We start from the raw sequence: 17,562 nt of genomic DNA, 5'->3' as shown, positions 1-17,562 counted from the left end.
TTGAGCGCCTGGAGTCTAAAACCAGGCAAGGAAGTTACGAGACAGAGGCTGCCCGAGAAGGCTGCCAGCAGGGCTGTGTTAACAGTAAACCACACGCCCTGGGAGCTCCGGTCCCGGGCACGACTTCCTCGAGGTCTAGACCTAGAGCCGCCCCTCCGTGGCCTCCGCACACCCTGATATTCTCTGCCCGCACTTCCGCCCATCTGAAGGATGGGCACCCTCTTAGGTGCCCATCCTTCAGATCTCAGTTCATTTTCTCAAGGAAGCCTCTCTGGGCCGTCCAACTGGCTCAAATTCCTGCCCCTATTATTATTATTTTTTACACACGATCTGGAGGTGCAGTCACACATTTCTTTGTGTGACTCATTTGATGAACGTCACTCTAACCCATGGGACTCCCGGTCTCACAGGGTGGGCATCCAGGAGCTTGCTCACGGCTGTGGCCCCCATGCCTGGCATGTCCTAGGAGCTCAGTACCTATCCATGGAACACATGAGGTAGTAACCACTTGGAGAACATTTCAAGAAGCGGAGAGCATGACAAAGAGCCTAGGGCCCGGGGGAGAGGGGGAATCTCAGGAGGTGACACGGCTGAAGGAGGGCAGCTCAGGAGAAGCAGGCTGCTGTAGGTGGAGGGGGGGCGGTCCCAGGGAATGCCTGAATAAAAGGTTCGCTTGTCGGCAGGCATAGAGGAAAATATGGGCAGAGAACAGGATAAACCTGGAAAGGCGTGTGAGAGCCAGGGCACAGATGGTTGGAAACGCTGGGCCGTGAGGGCTTGTATTTACAGGTCTCGAGGAACCACTGAGGTTTGTGACACAGAGAAGTGACGGCACCAGTGTGTCTGTGCCAACTCGCTTCAGTCGAGTCTGACTCTTTGTCACCCTGCGGACCGTGTGAGGTTCTCCAGGCAAGAATATTGGAGTGGGTTGCCATGCCCTCCTCCAGGGGATCTTCCAGACCCAGGGATTGAATCTGTGTCTCCTGTGTCTCCTGCATGGGCAGTGGGGTTCTTTATCGCTGAGCCCCTGGGGAAGCACAGTGACACCAGAGCTGCTCTGTTTATTGAGTACTGTGTGGGGGTGGGGCGGTGAGGGATGGAGGTGGGAGAGGGTGCTGGGAGCAGAAATGAAAAGCAGGTGACAGACCACAGACCCCACAGATGGGCGCTGGGCAGGGCGTGAGCCTGAGTAGCTGAATGCTTTCTAAGTGATCCAGGGCCACCGGCTTCTGCGTCTCCTGGGGAACAGACGAGTCACTGAGGGTCGGCCTGGCCGGGGGCCGGGCCCAGAAACCTGCACGTGAGCCCCTGCCGTGTTCATCGTGACTGCTCAGCTTTCAAGTCCCATATGTCCATATAGATGAGACGTGCAAACACAAAGCTGAAACGCGTCAAAGACTCCTGAGGCTTCGATCACGGGCAAGCCGTAAGATGGTGATGCCATTCACCAAGCAGAGAGCTGTCACAAGGAGAGCTGACTTTTGGAGGGAAAGATGCTGCGTTCAGTTCAGCCCTGGAGGGCGAGGGTGGACCTCGGCACCAAAGCTGGGGGACAAGAGGGATGGTGGGGTTGCATTCTCTGAAGATTTTCAGAGACTGCTCCATCAGGAATGGGCAGGTCCTGGACCTGTCTGTAGTCCTGGACCTGTCTATAGACCCTGAACTAGATAATCGGAGGAAATCCACTGGGTCCCAAGGTACAGTGACTGAAGGACAGGGATAAAGGATTACACAGACTAAGCAGGAAAAAAGAGAAAGAGAGAAATAAAAGGTTTCCCTGGCAACTCACACACCGAGACCCCAAAGCACCACCCAAGTTGTTGGCTCCTGGGAAATGAGAGACAACATCTCCCAGGGCATTTCATCCACGTCTCTGCGGCCCTGTGCTCAGGACGTCCCAGGCTTCTCTGACCAGTGGCCCTCATCCGCACTCGAACATTCCATGAGGGTGGAGACTTGGATGGTTTGCTGTTGCAACATCCCCCGGGCCTGGGACGGGGCCCGCGTGAAGTAGGTGGTCTGCAAGTGTTCCCCAGATGAGGCAGGGCACGCGCACTTGATCGGGAACCTCAGCTTTGTCGTGCACTTGCTGTAAAACTTTGGCAACTTCATCTTTTCCAACTTGTTTCCTTTACTATGAAACCAGAACAGCGGGTTCTTCATAAGAGGACCATGGAGAATGGAACCAGGTACTACATGCGGGGTGCCTGCTGCCTGCCCCACGCCGCAGTACCCTGTGGTCATGACGCTTGGCCCCAGCACTCCTGTGCTCACACACGGTGGGGAATATCGTGGGGGAGCGGGCCTAAAAATCAGCTCCTACCAAACCCTTGATTCATGCTCCATCTGACCTTTCTCACTGTGTTAAAGACATAAAAGAGGCCGACGTTGCCTGGAAAACTGAGCTGGAAGGAACCCTCCGTCACACCCTGTTACTTCTCATCAGCATCTTCAGTCGTGCCGGCTCCAGACTCATCCACCTGCTGACCTGCATGATGGGAGGCAGGGAGCCAGAAGGAACCTTAAGGCTGCCCTTCATTCTATGGATGAGAATGATGCTTAAGCAGTCAAGGGACTCAATGGTAATGATCGAGTCCGCTGAGACATACAGGGGACACTGCTGGAAGATACAGGGGATGAAGTTCCAGCCGCTGCCCTACAACAGGTCAGCCCAGTCAAGGCGAACGGTCAGGGGCAGAAAGGACCCAGCCAAGGCTTTGGGAAGCAGGCAAGACTCCTTCACCTCCACCTCCCTGTCTCTTTCCTCCTTCTCCCTTCGCCTCAAGGAGAAGTGACACTGAATGCAAATAAGCTCAGAGTCTGGGAGGAGAGGGGCCCAGGGCAAACAGAGGCGGGCGAGGTGTCTGCGACCCCCCAGCCATCTCCCTGGAGACAGACTGGATGAGGCTGGAGCTGGGGGACTGGAGACGAGGACTTACTTGGCAGCAAGGCAGGCAGCTTCTGAAAAAAACAAAGCTCCCATGTCAGGAAACGTCCCCACAGAGTAGAGGCAACAACAAAAAGAAAAAAATGAAAAAAGAAAGAGAGGAATCGCCTCTGGGCAAGGGGCTTCCAGCTCCCCTTTGTTTATGGAGATGTTTCTGGTTCCCAGCTTCAAACTGTGGCTTGGAGATGGTGGGTGCTTTAATTAGTCATCGCTAGGGCTTGGCCAAGGTTGCCGGGGAGTCAGTGGGTTCCAGTCTCTACCCTGTCACAGCTTCATCCATGAGCTATATGGAGAGGAATTGTGTGTCTGTTGGCGGAGAAGACAGAAGAGGGGGGTTGCAGACACCCCAAGATGCTATTCTGCTTTGGCAAGCTCCCCGACAGACCCAGCACTCCCAGGAATCCAGCCCAGGGCCTTCTGCACCGGGTCTGGCACGGAGGATGGGTTGGCCAACTGACCCTTAGCGTGAGTGGGTGAAGCCAACAGTCTCTAAAAGGAAGAGAACAGTGGAACAAGTACCCTAAGGCAGTTAGAAAAAGGCTCCAGGGCCAGCTCAGGTCTAACCTGTGGGGCGCCCCAGCCTCCAGGGTCCCTGTGCACTCCCAGGCAGTGGTCAGCTGGTTCTCAGCAAAGAGTGGTCAGACCTGGGGAGGAGGGTCTGTCCTTCCACCGGGTCTCCTCCAGACTTCACTTCTGTACAAAGGATCCATACCAGGCCCACCGCAGACATCCCTGAACACTGAGTAAGCTTTCCTCCTTTCCAAATGTGGGACCAGGCCTGGGACCTTTATGTTGCTAAGGTGTCCCTCCACCTGCAGCTGAGATTTAATCTGAAATGGGACAGCTCATAGGCCTCCCTGGTGGCTCAGCGGTAAGGAACCAGCTGGCCCATCCAGGAGACACAAGTTTGATCCCTGGGTCAGGAAGATCCCCTGGAGGAGGGCAGGGCAACCCACTCCAGTATTCTTGCCTGGAAAATCCCACGGACAGAGGAGCCTGGTGGACTACAGTCCATGGGTTGCAAAAGAGTCAGACACGACTTAGCGGCTCAACAATGACGACTGAACAGCTAACACCCGTCCGTGAATTCTGAGCAGGACTGGAGTTCCCTGTCGGGAGGTGTCTTGACCATCATCCTCCCTCTGGACCCACCAAAAGGGATAGACCTTTCCAACCGCTACCCCAAATCCACAGTTAACTTCTCCCTATCCCCCCAGGCCACACAATCCTCTGTCCCAGTCTCCCCTCTCCCCTCTGCCCCAGTCTCCACACTCTCCTCTGTCCCAGCCTCCCCACTGTCCTCTGCCCCAGTCTCCCCACTTCCCTCTGCCCCAGTCTCCCCACTGTCCTCTGCCCCAGTCTCCCCACTTCCCTCTTTAGCCCCTCCTCCCCCAGTCTCTCTCAGATCCACCTTTCCCCCTCTCTCACCAAGGCTGAAGCCCCCCAGATGCTAACACTTCTGGAATCCTTTTCCCAGAAGGCTTCCCTCAATAGGCGAGTGTCTGCAAAGTCCTTGGCAGCGAGCTTGTTGGGAGTCATGGCTACAGATGAAGACAGGGGGTGGAAAGACACCCCTTTCCCATGACCATCCTAATTAGCGCTCAGGACGTGGGGGCTTTCCAAGACCGGCGGACATGCCCTGCTCGGGCAGCTGTTGTCCGGCCCTCTGGGACTCTCCCGTCCCCTCTCCAGCCCCTCCTCCCCCACACCTGCCTTTCCGGGGGCTCCTCAGTCAGGGAGGCCTGGGGGGCTGCAGTCCATGGGGTGGCAAAGAGTGGGACACGACTCAGCGGCTGAACTGAACTAAGCAGTCACACTCGTGGGGAAAGCCCAGCCAGAATTCCAGAAACACCCCCCAGAAACACCACCTCCCTGAAGAGGCTGTTCAGGGATAGATGCGTACTAGACCAGCTGAGCTCGGCCCGAGGGCCTCGCAAAAAGGCAGGTCTCCCCAGCTTCCCCGCCCTCACGCCAAGGACCGGGCACCCTGATCGCCATCCTCACTCGGGCTGGGAAGCCGGGTTGGTAGTGGCCACAGCCGCGACTTACTTCTCACCAGTAGATGGGAGTTCAGTGTGTCCCCCATCGGGGACCTTTGTGGGAGGAAGCTGGGGACAGTTTCCTTGCAGGAATGCGCAGCCCCGGCCGCCTCCGCCCCCAGGGATAAACACGCTCGGCTTCCCCGCCGGCATTCCGGAGCGGCGGCCCTCCCTGTCCCCTGTCCATCTGCGCGGGCCTGTTGCTTCCACCCTCGGAGCGCCCGATCAGAGGCGCTCACCGCCCCGCGGCCGCCAGGGCGTGCCCGGCGATGACAGCCCCCCAAGTCCATCGGTCTCTCCGGGGAGGCCTTCGCAGGCTCGACTACAGCGCCGGCCTCCCGGGAATCTCCACCCTCCCCCGCGCCCGGTGCCCACCCCCAGGACGCGGCCGGGGGGACGGCATGCCCCCCGGAAGGGCAAAGGCAGCGACGTGGGCAACCGGGGGTGCGGGTGGCAGGCCCCAGGGTGCCCGACCAACGAAGGCTCAGCCCACGTGATGCTGGCGAAGGCGGGCAGGTAGACTTGCCCACCGGCCGATATGCTGCCGCGGCCCCTCTGTTCCTACTAGAGTGGACTTGGGGTACCGAGCGTTTAAAGGGGGGGAAGACCGTTGAAGGGCTTTCTTAGGGGCGAGGGTAAAAGTCGGCCGGCCTAACCAGACCTGCACGGACGTTTATTGCAGCAGGTATCATAAGACGCTAGTAGGGCGGGGGCGCACTGTGCCCCCTCCTCGGCAGCTTATGGGGGACCCAGAGGTCCGGAGGGGCCCCCCGGCGGAGGAGGGCGCGCGCGGGGCGGGGACGGCCGGCTCACCCGTGTCCTGGCGAAACTGGTTCATGGAGTGCAGGTCGATGATGTAGGGCGCGAGCCGGCGGTCCACCTGGCCCAGCACCACGCTGCCGCCGGCGCGCGGGCCGGCGCGCACCGCCGCCTCGATGTGGTGGCTCACGGCGGGGCTGTAGGGCCGCCAGCGCCCGTGCTCGTTCAGCCATTCCCAGACCACCACGGCCGAGGCCAGGAGCATGGCGCGCCCGACCGCCCGCGGGCCCCGGCCCCGCACCCGGCGCCCCCGGCCGCCTCAGCCCCGGGCCGCGGGCCGCGCCGCCGCCGCGCGTCCGCTGGGGCCCCGAGAGCCCAGCCGCCGGGCTCGGATCGCGCGCCCCACGGGGTCGCGGGGCCTCATGCACACGGGCGCGCGGCCGGGGCTCCAGCCCTTGCACCGGGCGCCGGCGGGATCGGGCGGGCGGCGGCGCTCGGGGCGGCTGGCCGGGCCCTCCTCCCCGCCCCGCGGCCCCCGCCGCCCCCCCGGCCCGCCCGCCGCGCGGGCCGAGAGCTCCCCCTCCCTGCGGCTTCGCGCCGCCGCCTCGGGAAGGAGCCGCCCCTCCCGAACCCCGCGCCCGGGCAAACCCGCGCCTGCGAGGGGCTCCACGGTCCCGAGACGCGAAGGAGCGACACCCCCACCCCCGACCAGGACACGGCCCGGGACCGCCGCTGTCAGCATCCTCAACTTGGCAGGCTCTCTCCCCAAAAGGGAATTTTTTTTCTTTCTTTTTTTTTTTTTTTTAAGTGCAGTGTGATCGCTGTCCGCACCGCGAGCTCCGGGACCCGCAGCGCCTGGCACACTCACGGTCTGCACGCTCTCGCCGCGGGGGCCGTATTCCCGCATCTTCGCCAGCATCCTGCGCTGTCCGTCAAGGACGCGGGGCCACGCCCCCGGGCCCGGCCGCCGCCCGGAGCCCCCCGCCCCCTGCCGGCCGAGCGCGCTCCTGCCTGCCCGGCCGCCCGCCCCGGTGTTCCTGCCTGGAGGACCCCGGGGACAGACGAGCCTGCGGCCTACGGTCCACACAGTCGGATACGACTGAGCGACTCAGCACGTACCAGCCTCGCTGCTGAGACCCCCTGCAAAGGCGTGCAGAAATTGGAGAGATGATGGATTAACACTGTCGGTGTAGAGGGCAAATGTGGGTTTTCTGGCCTGCTTAGACTACCTTGGGCTTCCCTGGTGGCTCAGATGGTAAAAAATCCACCTGCAGTGTGGGAGCCCTGGGTTCAATCCCTGGGTTGGAAAGATCCCCTGGTAGAGGGAAAGGCTACCCACTCCAGTTTTCTGGCCTGGAGAAGTCCATAGACTGTATAGTCCAGGGGGTCGCACAGAGTAAGACACGACTGAGCGACTTTCACTTTCACTTTAGACTACCTTACTGAAATAAAGAAGGCATGTGTTAAATGGATTTATTTTGCAGAATTTCTGTGACGCAAATAATGAGACACTAGGTAGGCAATGGCAGCCCACTGCAGTACTCTCGCCTGGAAAATCCCAGGGAAGGGGGAGCCTGGTGGGCTGCAGTCCATGGGGTCACTAAGAGTCAGACAGGACTGAGCGACTTCACTTTCACTTTTCACTTTCATGCATTGGAGAAGGAAATGGCAACCCACTCCAGTGTTCTTGCCTGGAGAATCCCAGGGACGGGGGAGCCTGGTGGGCTGCCGTCTATGGGGTCGCACAGAGTCGGACACGACTGAAGCGACTTAGCAGCAGCAGCAGCAGCAGCAGCAGGTCTTCCCTGGTGGCTCAGATGGTAAAGAATCTGCCTGCAAAGCAGGACTACTGGGTTCAGTCCCTGGGTGGGGAAAATCTACTGGAGGAGGGAATGGCAACTCACTCTAGTCTTCTTGCCTGGAGAATTCCATGGATAGAGGAGGCTGGTGGGCTTCAGTCCATGGGGTTGCAGAGAATGGGACCCTTCTCAGGACAGATAAAAGTTAGACTTGGTTGTTTGGTCATCAACAGTCAACGTGGAAAATAGTCTAAAATGGATATGTTCTGACTAAAAGATTAGCTTGACATCAGGATTACATATTAATCTTTCCAGAAAGCACAAAACTTGTTTTGCTAAAGCTGCAACCACATAAAACAGTGCATTTATATGATCAAGATCCAGGATAGGATCTGGAGAAATAAAAGTAGTTTCTGTATTAAGAGTGGGGATTAAGAAACTTTCTGAAATAATCATTTTCTGCCAAAACATCATATGATCTCTTTTGTTTTGGAAGATCTGTGTTCCATCTGTTCCTTGCTCTCCCTTGAATCATATCTGCCCTTTCTTCCTTCACTAGTACTTTCCAAATCTCTTCATCCCTCTACCCTCACCTCCCTCTTCACTGAGTCCTAAGTACGAAGTCAACAAGAAAGTACCAAACATGCTCTTCTTCGGGCTTTTGAAAGCACCAGACTTGAGGCAGCGTCTGAGCTTTGTTCCCGCTGGTCCCCTTGCCCAGAAATCTCCCCAAGGTCACCTCCAGAGTCTCCAGTAAACCTCTTCCCCAGGACCAGCCTCCCAATCCAACTCAATCAACGTCATTCATTAAAACAAAGAGCTTTAGAGTTTGAAGGACAAAAGGAAAGGATTAAGGATACCACAATCCCACCAAGAGTCACCATTATTCCCATTTTATAAATGACACAGTTTTGGGAATTTGAGCAGTTTGCCCCAGTTACATGTTTAACAGAGGGGAAACTGAGATTCAAAAATTCAGTGGACAAAAGCCAAATCAAACCAAGACCAAAAAAAAAAAAAGCCAAGACAAAATAAAACCCCGTTTTGTGACACATTATATGATGAGGAGATGGTGTGATAAAAGGCAAGACATATAGCAATGTGAAACTGCCTCAGTGCGAAAGAAAGGAAGGGAGACAAAGAGGATAGAATGTTCTGGAAGGACAAAGTAGACCTGAAGAAAAATGCGTATAAACTTGTATCGAGCCATTTTTACTTTCAGTCATGGGACCAAGAGTATGAAGACCCTGGGAACTTTCCTATGGTCTGGGTAGGCAAAGATCCAAAAATTAACTAGAAAATATCAGTAACAATTTAAGGGGAGTTGGAAGTATCAGAGTAAAAAAACAGCACCTGACCAACTAAATGAGAAATTCCCAGGTAGAAAAAGCCAAAACCTGATAAAAGGGGTAAGTTCTGTGGGTGCTTAAATGGAACCTGTATTCTGTTGTTGAGTGGAATGTTCTACAAATTTTCATTAAATGCTATTGGTTGATGACTTTATTTAGTTCTTCTTTTCTGAGGCTGATTGTCTGTATAGTTGTTCTATAAATTTTTGAAAGAGGTGAACCGGAGTCTTTAACTAGAATTGTGAATTTGTCTATTTTTCCTTTTAGTTCTATCAGGTTTTACATCACACACTTTGCCACTTTGTTGCTTATGCTTGCACATTTAGGATTACTTTATTTTTTGATGGATTGACCTTTTTATCATTATACAGTAGCCCTGTTAGCAGTAATTTTCTTTGATCTGAAGTCAACTTTATCTAGTATTAAGATAGGCACTTATGTTTTCCTTTTATCAGTGTCTTCATTATGCATATATCTTCCCCATTCTTTCACTTCAATCTGCCTCTAAAGGTATATTTGAACTGAGTTTTTAAAGACAGTTTATAACTAGGCTATGTTTTAATCTACTCTGGCAATCTCTGTCCTTTAACTGATATACTTAAACCATTTACATTTACTGTAGCTATTAATATGTTAGAGGTTAAAGAAAAAGAGAGAGAGAGAGAGAGAGAGAGAGAGGGAATGAGTAGACAAGCCACAGACTGAGATAAAAGGTTTGTGGTGTTGGACAGATGTGGGGAAAGCAAACATTCTTGCCTGGTTTCTGATTTTGGCAGGAAATTATCTGGTTTCTCACCATGAAGTATGATATTGGTTATAGGATTTTTGTAGATGTTCTTTATCAACTTGAGAAAATTGCCCTCTATTTCTAGTTGGCTGATAGTTTTTACAAATGCGTGTTGGATTTTGTCAAATGATTTTACTGCCTCTACTGTTATGATCATATGGCTTTACTTCTTTAGTCAGTTCATGGGATGAATCATGTGAATAAGGCTTTGGATGTTGAACCAGCCTTGCATGCCTAGACTAAATCATATTCATTTGCTGATTTTTATCTGTATTCTTTCACTGTACTAAACCATGGCATGAGCATAATGGTTTTTTGAGCTCTACTAATCTTTTAGCAAATTATTGAACTGAAAGGTGGTCTTTGGAGACTTTTGAACTTATACATTATAACAGTCTTGCCCAACAGGAAGTTTAGAAGCTAAAAATGGTCAATCAGAGATGCCTCACATTTACCGTTTACCAAATAACATATTCATCAGTTCAGCTTGCGACCCCATGGATGGCAGCACGCCAGGCCTCCCTGTCCATCACCAACTCCCAGAGTTTACTCAAACTCATGTCTATGAGTCGGTGATGCCATCCAACCATCTTATCCTCTGTCATCCCCTTCTCCTCCTGCCCTCAATCTTTCCCAGCATCAGGGTCTTTTCCAATGAGTCACCTCTTTGCATCAGGTGGCCAAAGTAGTGGAATTTCATCTTCAACATCAGCCCTTCCAATGAACACCCAGGACTGATCTCCTTTAGGATGGACTGATTGGATCTCCTTGTAGTCCAAGGGACTCTCAAGAGTCTTCTCCAATGCCACAGTTTAAAAGCTTCAATTCTTCGGTGCTCAGCCTTCTTTATGGTCTGACTGTCACCTCCATACATGACTACTGGAAAAACCAAAGCTTTGATTGGAGGGACCTTTGTTGGCCAAGTAACATCTCTGCTTTTTCACAGGTTCCAGGAGTGAGGCCACAGATGTCTTTGCAGGAATGCTCCCCACGTTGCCCATGCAACTCACTTGTGATTTTTTCTCTCATTCACGCTTAGCTCTGGGTACACCACTTCCAAATTACAAGAGGGAGTTTTTGGCCACACCTGAATTATGACTTGGCAAACCTGATAGAACTCACCACACAACGGGCTGTTCCGGACGAATCGTCACAAGTCATTTCACGCTCAGGTGCTCCGTTTTAGCCAGGGTCCACTAGAACACCAGAGGTTGTTACTCTGAAAACATACCTTCCACTGAAAATGGCGCAGCCTTGCTGCAGAGCCACAGGGGTCTGCACTGTGACTCTCCCACACGTGCTGTAAACTCCACGCGGAATCTTCTTCCACGTCTGATACTTCTAATAGCCCAGGTCAGCTCGGCTGGATCATCCAAGTAGCAGCACTGTTTTCACCACAGACTGCATCTTCTGCAAAACCCTTTCCTAATCTAAGTCCCATTCAAAGATGCCAGCCTATTTTGTCACCCTATAAATGGGCAGAAGCAGTATACCCAGCTGTGAAATATGCTACCCTCAGGAACCAGAGGCATTATGACCTCCTCCTGTATAGTGGGGTATACCATTTTTTAAAGAGGAGACATCCTGGCATGCCCCTGATTTAGTAGGTTCTTCATAGCATTACCTCCCAATGTCTGAAATGCATGTGAGCCAGGGCCTCTAAAGTGGTGACTACTTCAGCTCATCTGGCTTGATTAGCATGATACCATTTATCAGTTCAGTTCAGTTCAGTCGCTCAGTGGTGTCCGACTCTTTGGGACCCCATGGACTGCAGCACACCAGGCCTCCCTGTCCATCACCAACTCCCAGAGTTTACTCAAACTCATGTCCATTGAGTTGGTGATGCCATCCAACCATCTCATCCTCTGTCGTCCCCTTCTCCTCCTGCCTTCAATCTTTCCCAGCATCAGAGTCTTTTCTAATTATCACTGATAGAGCTGACAAATATGATGGTCTGAATGGCATCCCACTCCAGTACCTTGCCTGGAAAATCCCATGGATGGAGGAGCCTGGTGGGCTGCAGTCCATGGGGTCGCTAAGAGTCCGACACGACTGAGCGACTTCACTTTCACTTTTCACTTTCATGCATTGGAGAAGGAAGTGGCAACCCCCTCCAGTGTTCTTGCCTGGAGAATCCCAGGGACAGGGGAGCCTGGTGGCTGCCGTCTATGGGGTCACAGAGTCGGACACGACTGAAGTGACTTAGCAGCAGCAGCAGTGGGAATTACACATCATCCACACTCTCTAACAAAAGGAAAGTGTGTTAATACAGTTTCTTGGGGCAAAACTAAATAATATATACTGTTGTCTCTTTGTGTGACTTCAAATGTTTCTGATCCCCTCTAATAGTGAAAGGAAAAAAAAAAAAAAACCCACACTCATCCAATCAGTGACCACAACCATATACCCAAGACAGTGTTCATTTGCTTTTGCAAAGATACTGCATCTGGAATAGAAGCTACACCTGGACCTGCCACTTGGCTGACTTGGAGGAAAGAGACTCTCATTCTTCAGGACTTGCTAGGTTTCTGCAGGGGACAGACTGACAAGTCAAAGGCCTATGTGACAGAGGCCACTCTTTCTGTGCTCTTCAGGTCCTTAAAGAAGCTTGCACTAATTTCCAGGCCCCCCTCCCGCTCCAGTGGGGGTAGGTAAGTCAGTGAAAAGTCTCCGCAAAGACTTATGGTGCTGATGAGATAAACACTGGGGCTCAGAATTTGACATGGGAAGGACATTAATAAACATCCCAGGCTCTCGGCTGGATGCCCGGAAGGTTAAACTCTGGAGTGGAGTGGACCAGAGGCAGACAAAACCTTAACATTTCGTAACCCCATTTCAAGTCAGTTTCATCTCTGACAAGATGAAGACGATCTGATTTCACGCAATCAGAAGACAGAGTGACCTTTCTCTGGAGGGCAAAAAAAAAAAAAAAAAAAATCCTGATGGGGAATGAAGTGGGGGAGAAGTTTTCTCCCAGAAAGGCAACTGCCATTTTTTCACGTTAAATCCAAAGTGATGCCTGTGCTGGGGGCTGACGGAGCTCCTGAACACACCATTTGCATTTGACTGCGAGTGACTTTGGATCCTTCCGTTGATAGTCCATGATTCAGAGTTGGACAGCTCCGCAAAGGAGCCAGCAGGTGGAAATTCCCCTGGTAAGTTTCAACGTCTTCTGGCTGCAAGAGGACCGCGGCCTCGGTTTGGAAGGTGTGCGTTTTGCGGCCCCGTCCAGCAGGTGGCGATGTGGTACCGGGAAACCGTGCGCGTGCAGGCCAGCTTCCAATGTTTTTAAGCTATTCTGGGAACTCCCGTTCTTTTGGGATTCTGGATTAATTTTTGCTGGAATATCCAGACAGGACAGGGAAATGGTTTGGAGCCAGTCTACATGTCTCATGTGAAGTAGTTCCTGAGAAATCTGTCTGGTGTTTATGAGATGGGAGTGCAGGTGTGCAAGGCATCCATTCCACAACACTTCACAGGCGGCACTAGCGGTAAAGAATCCGCCTGCCAACGCAAGAGAGGCAAGAGATGCAGGTTCAATCCCTGGGTCGGGAAAGATCCCAGAGGAGGAAACGGCAGCCCACTCCAGTATCCTTACCTGGAGAATCCCATGGACAGAGAGCCTGGAGGGCTGCAGTCCATGGGGTCGCAAAGAGTCGGACCCGACTGAACGCACACACCCACAGACACAACAGACAGAAGTATACGAGTCCATCCAAAGCGCCTCCTCCAGGAGCTCACATTTCCTTCCTCACCTCACATCTTACCTGAACCCCACTGAGTGAATCAGGTGTCTTTCCTCCTACAGAATCACAGTGCAAATCGGGGGGCACGATTAAAGCTGCCCAGGGAAGTTCAGAGTGGTGGGGAAAAGCTGGTGGGAGCCAAAGCACTGGAGCTTCAGCGTCAGTCCCTCCAATGAACATTCAGGGTTGATTTCCTTTTGGAATGAGTGGTTGATCTCCTTGCAGACCAAGGCACTCTCAAGAATCTTCTCCAACACCACGGTTCAGAAACATCAGTTCTTCGGCACTCAGCCTTCTTTACGGTCCAACTCTCACATCCACACATGACTACTGGAAAAACCATAGCTTTGACTATGCGGACCTTTGTCAGCAAAGTGATAGCTCTGCTTTTTAATACACTGTCTAGGTTGGTCATAGCTTTCAATTCAAGGAACAAGCGTCTTTTAATGTCATGGCTGCAGTCACTGTCTGCAGTGATTTTGGAGCCTAAGAAAATAAAAGCTGCCACTACTTCCACTTTTTCCCCTTCTGTTTGCCATGAGCTGATGGGAAAGTCTAGCTCAGGTGGGAAAGAGAGGACAGTGGACATAGGAGAGAGAGAAGCGAACTGTTGGTCTCTCTTCCTCCGTTAGCCCCTTTCTGCAGGATTATTGCCCAAGTGCCACTGTTAATTCCTCTCTCATGTCCCTCTCAGCGTCTGGTGAAAACCAAGTTCAGGGACTTCTTTCTGACTCCATGCACATGCCTTCATGCCATCCCTCAGTCCTCGGTGCCTTTGACTGCCTGCACCTGGGCCAGAATCTTTTCCCCTCTCAGGGCAAGAAAGGGACTGGGGTGCCTGGATTCAACACAGCTGGAAATTTAACTCCTCCCCTCCCTGAAATTCCCAGTACATTCACACAAGGGTGTATGGTCTTTGGTCCTCTGGGGGACAGGGAAGTCTCAGCTCCATCTCTAAGTCTCCCCAAAGGCATCTGAGGTTGACGGAGAGAGGCAGGGAGAGAACAGGAGTGATGACATGCATTTATTTCTGTCTTTGTGTGGTTAGTGGGTAGTTTGGGTTCAAGCAAAAGACCTCCTGTTTTAGTTCACTCAAAGGCAGACAGCAAATAGTAAGGTTTAAAGGTTGGTGTGGTCGATTTCAGCTCTGGGGAGTCCTGCACTCAGAAGTCAGAGCCATGTGGCTTTTCTGCTGGCCACGAGGCTTGCTGCCCCACTGTCATGAAAACCTTCCTTCCTGCTCCTGTCTAGATGCTTAGTCACTCAGTCATGCCAGTCAGGTCTGACTCTTTGTGACCCCACAGACTGTAGTCCACCAGGCTCCTCTGTCCTGGGGATTTCCCAGGTGAGAATATTGGAGTGGTTTGTCATTTCCTCCTCCAGGGGATCTTCCTGACTCAGGGAACGAGCCCTAGTCTCTTGTGTCTCCTGCATTACAGGCAGATTCTTTCCTGCTGAACCATCATCGGGAATGTTCCTGCCTGGAGGAGAGAGAACAGCCTGAGTAACAACAAGGAACCATTGGGATGACTTGTTTTAATCCTTCCTCTTGCCATCCAGACTGTTAACAAGAGGGCCTGTGTCGGGAAGGAGAAAGGAACACTTAACCCTCCCCCTTACCCATCAACTGAGGGATAGCATTTGCTCCAAGATGGCAGAGAGTCTTCTCATAAACCCTAACCCATGCCATCCGGATCTTGTTCATCTTCTCCCAAAATACACCTTGAAAAATTAGTTAGCAAGACACTGAAGCATAATATTTATCGCATTGAAACATAGTCGTTTATGCTAATAATAACTTAAATTTACCCAGCACTTTTGATTCTAGTCATTAAGTCAATGATAAGAGACAAATATGACCTCTAATGGTTGAAGGGGAAGCTGGGACACAGAAAATAATTTTTTTCATCCCAAAGTCACAAATTAGCAATGAATACAGTGAGAAGCAAAACCCCAATTCTTTGTTTATTTCTTTTCCCAATAGACTATGTGATTTTGAATGAATTTTATATTATTATTTGCATTTTTTAGAGATAGGCTTTCCCAAAAAGATGAAGTAAAAAAAGCAAGTTTAAGCAACAGAAAGTAAATGAAAACAGAGCATCTGGTCACTCAGTCTTAATGTATGTTTTCCCAAGTCATCTTATCTGATATGTGTGGTGGACTGAATCACGGCCCCTGAAGACACAGCCATGTCCTGATCCCCAGGACCTGTGAATGTTGTCTTATACGATAAAGACTTTGCAGGTGTGATAAATTACGGATCTTGAGATAGGAAGATTATCCTGCATCATTTGCATGTGTACTAAATCACTTCATTGGTGTCTGACTCTGTGTGACCCTATGGACTGCAGCCTGCCAGGGTCTTCTGTCCATGGGATTCTCCAGGCAAGAATACTGGGATGGGTTGTCATGCCCTCCTCCAAGGATCTTCCCTATCCAGGGGTCAAACCCAGGTCTCCCTCATTGCAAGCAGATTTTTTACCATCTGAGCCACCAGGGAAGCTCTAATTATCGAGTGGGTCCAAATGTCCTTGGGCTTCCCAGGTAGCTCAGCAGTAAAGAATCAGCAGCCAGTGCAGGAGATGTGGGTTCCATCCCTGTGGTGGAACCCACAGGGAAGACCCTCTGGAGAAGGAAATGGCAACCTACTCCAGTATTCTTGCCTGGGAAATCTCATGGACAGAGGAGCCTGGTGGGCTTCAGCCCATGGGGTTGCAAAAGAGTCAGACACGACTTAGCGACTACAGCAACAACCATCTCATCTGCTTCCCCTCGCTTGAAGGTTGCACCCAATGCACCATTGCAACCTCCCTGTAAGATGCAGATGGTGACCTGCTGAACGAGGGGCACCAGCCACCCGGGGTCGGCAGGGGGCTCCTTCAGAAGCATCCAGGCTCCCACTGCAGGGAGTGAAGCCCACAGGGTCACTTGCATCGAAGGCAGAGTTGCCATACACCCACATGAAGGAAACAGAATCACAAGATTCTTTTACTTACAGATCCCAGAAGCTGGGGTGAGGAACCAGGGCAAGGGTGGTCCTCTATCTGAAATCACAAGTGAGCAGGGAGACAGAGAGCAGAGTAGCAAGCACCTAGTACTTCTCAGGGGGTTGAGGGGATGGTTCTTAGACTGAAAACTGGCCCCTGTACACGGAAGGCAGGGAGGAGGGCAAAGGAAGCTGCAGACCTCTCCAAACTGATGAGTAGCAGCTTCATAAGCAAGGGCACAGCATGCGTGGCTTGTGCTGAGAAGTCAAAACACAGGTGGTCTCTGCGTTCCCCCCACCAGAATTTTTTTATTGACATATAATGAATATACAATATCGTGTTAGCTTCAGGTGTACAGCAAAGTGACTCAGCTGTATCTTTCAGATTATACTCCCTTATAGGTTATTACTAGATATTGCATATAATTCCCCACGCTGTAGAGTAACCCCTGGTTCGTATCTATTTGTATCTGTGACTCTATACTCCTAATTTGTCTCTTCTTCCCTCACCTCTTTGGTAACTATACGTTTGTTTCCTGTGTCTGTGAGTCTGTTTCTGACTTGCACTGATACATGGACTCCTTTGCATTCTTTTTTAGATTCCACATGTAAGTGCCATTCGGTGTCTTAAAGTGAAGGGTGTGTCCCTTGACTTTACTGTTCACGCTGTGGAAATGGTAGTCAGTGTGTCCCTTCCGAGGACAGAGGCCCCCTGGATGGCCAGATCCAGTTCGAGGGCCAAGAGGCGGTCATGTCCTCTAGATGTCCTCCGCCGGCACTCCACCGCTCGTGACCAGCTCTGACGATCTCACACGCCTGCCTCTCCCACAAGGTGACCAGAGTGGTCAGCGAGAGGCTTCTTGAGTATGGAGGTGCCTAGGGGGTCACTGTCTGGCTGCCCTGGAGGCAGACATCACAGCAACGATGCACCAGATGCCAGAGAACACACAGGTTAAGGTGATTCCCAAAGTAAGTACCGATCGTCCCCACCAGGAGCCCCATGAGCTGGACCCCGGATTCACTAAGTCCCCTAGGCTGGAGGGTGGAGCGTTTGGGATGTTCACTCATGTCCTCCTGTGGTTTAATAAACAAAGAAACATTAGTTGATGTGTCAGGTATGAAGACAGATGTGTGGCTTGGATGATGG

The 17,562-nt window shown here is 52.0% G+C and overlaps 1 protein-coding gene across 2 annotated transcripts in view; it reads right to left on the bottom strand.

Moving 5' to 3' along the window:
* The window catches only part of DTX4 (deltex E3 ubiquitin ligase 4), a 44,283-nt gene extending 37,609 nt beyond the window's left edge, over positions 1–6,674 (bottom strand). Inside the window, exon 1 of one of the 2 annotated variants that reach the window (XM_024975938.2) lies at positions 6,614–6,674. Coding sequence is in view for 1 of the 2 variants with exons in the window: in XM_024975937.2 (XP_024831705.1) it covers positions 5,800–6,010 (211 nt within the window). In the remaining variant the exon portion in view is untranslated. Of the gene's footprint in view, positions 1–5,799; positions 6,039–6,613 lie in introns of those variants that run through there. The other variant, XM_024975937.2, reaches the window with a different exon arrangement.
* Between the last annotated feature and the right edge of the window lie 10,888 nt (positions 6,675–17,562).

Source organism: Bos taurus, chromosome 15 (assembly GCF_002263795.3).
Source record: "Bos taurus isolate L1 Dominette 01449 registration number 42190680 breed Hereford chromosome 15, ARS-UCD2.0, whole genome shotgun sequence".
In the NCBI taxonomy this organism is placed as follows: Eukaryota; Metazoa; Chordata; class Mammalia; order Artiodactyla; family Bovidae; genus Bos; species Bos taurus.
Note: the sequence above shows the minus strand (reverse complement) of the source record. Positions and strands in the feature narration are given on the sequence as shown.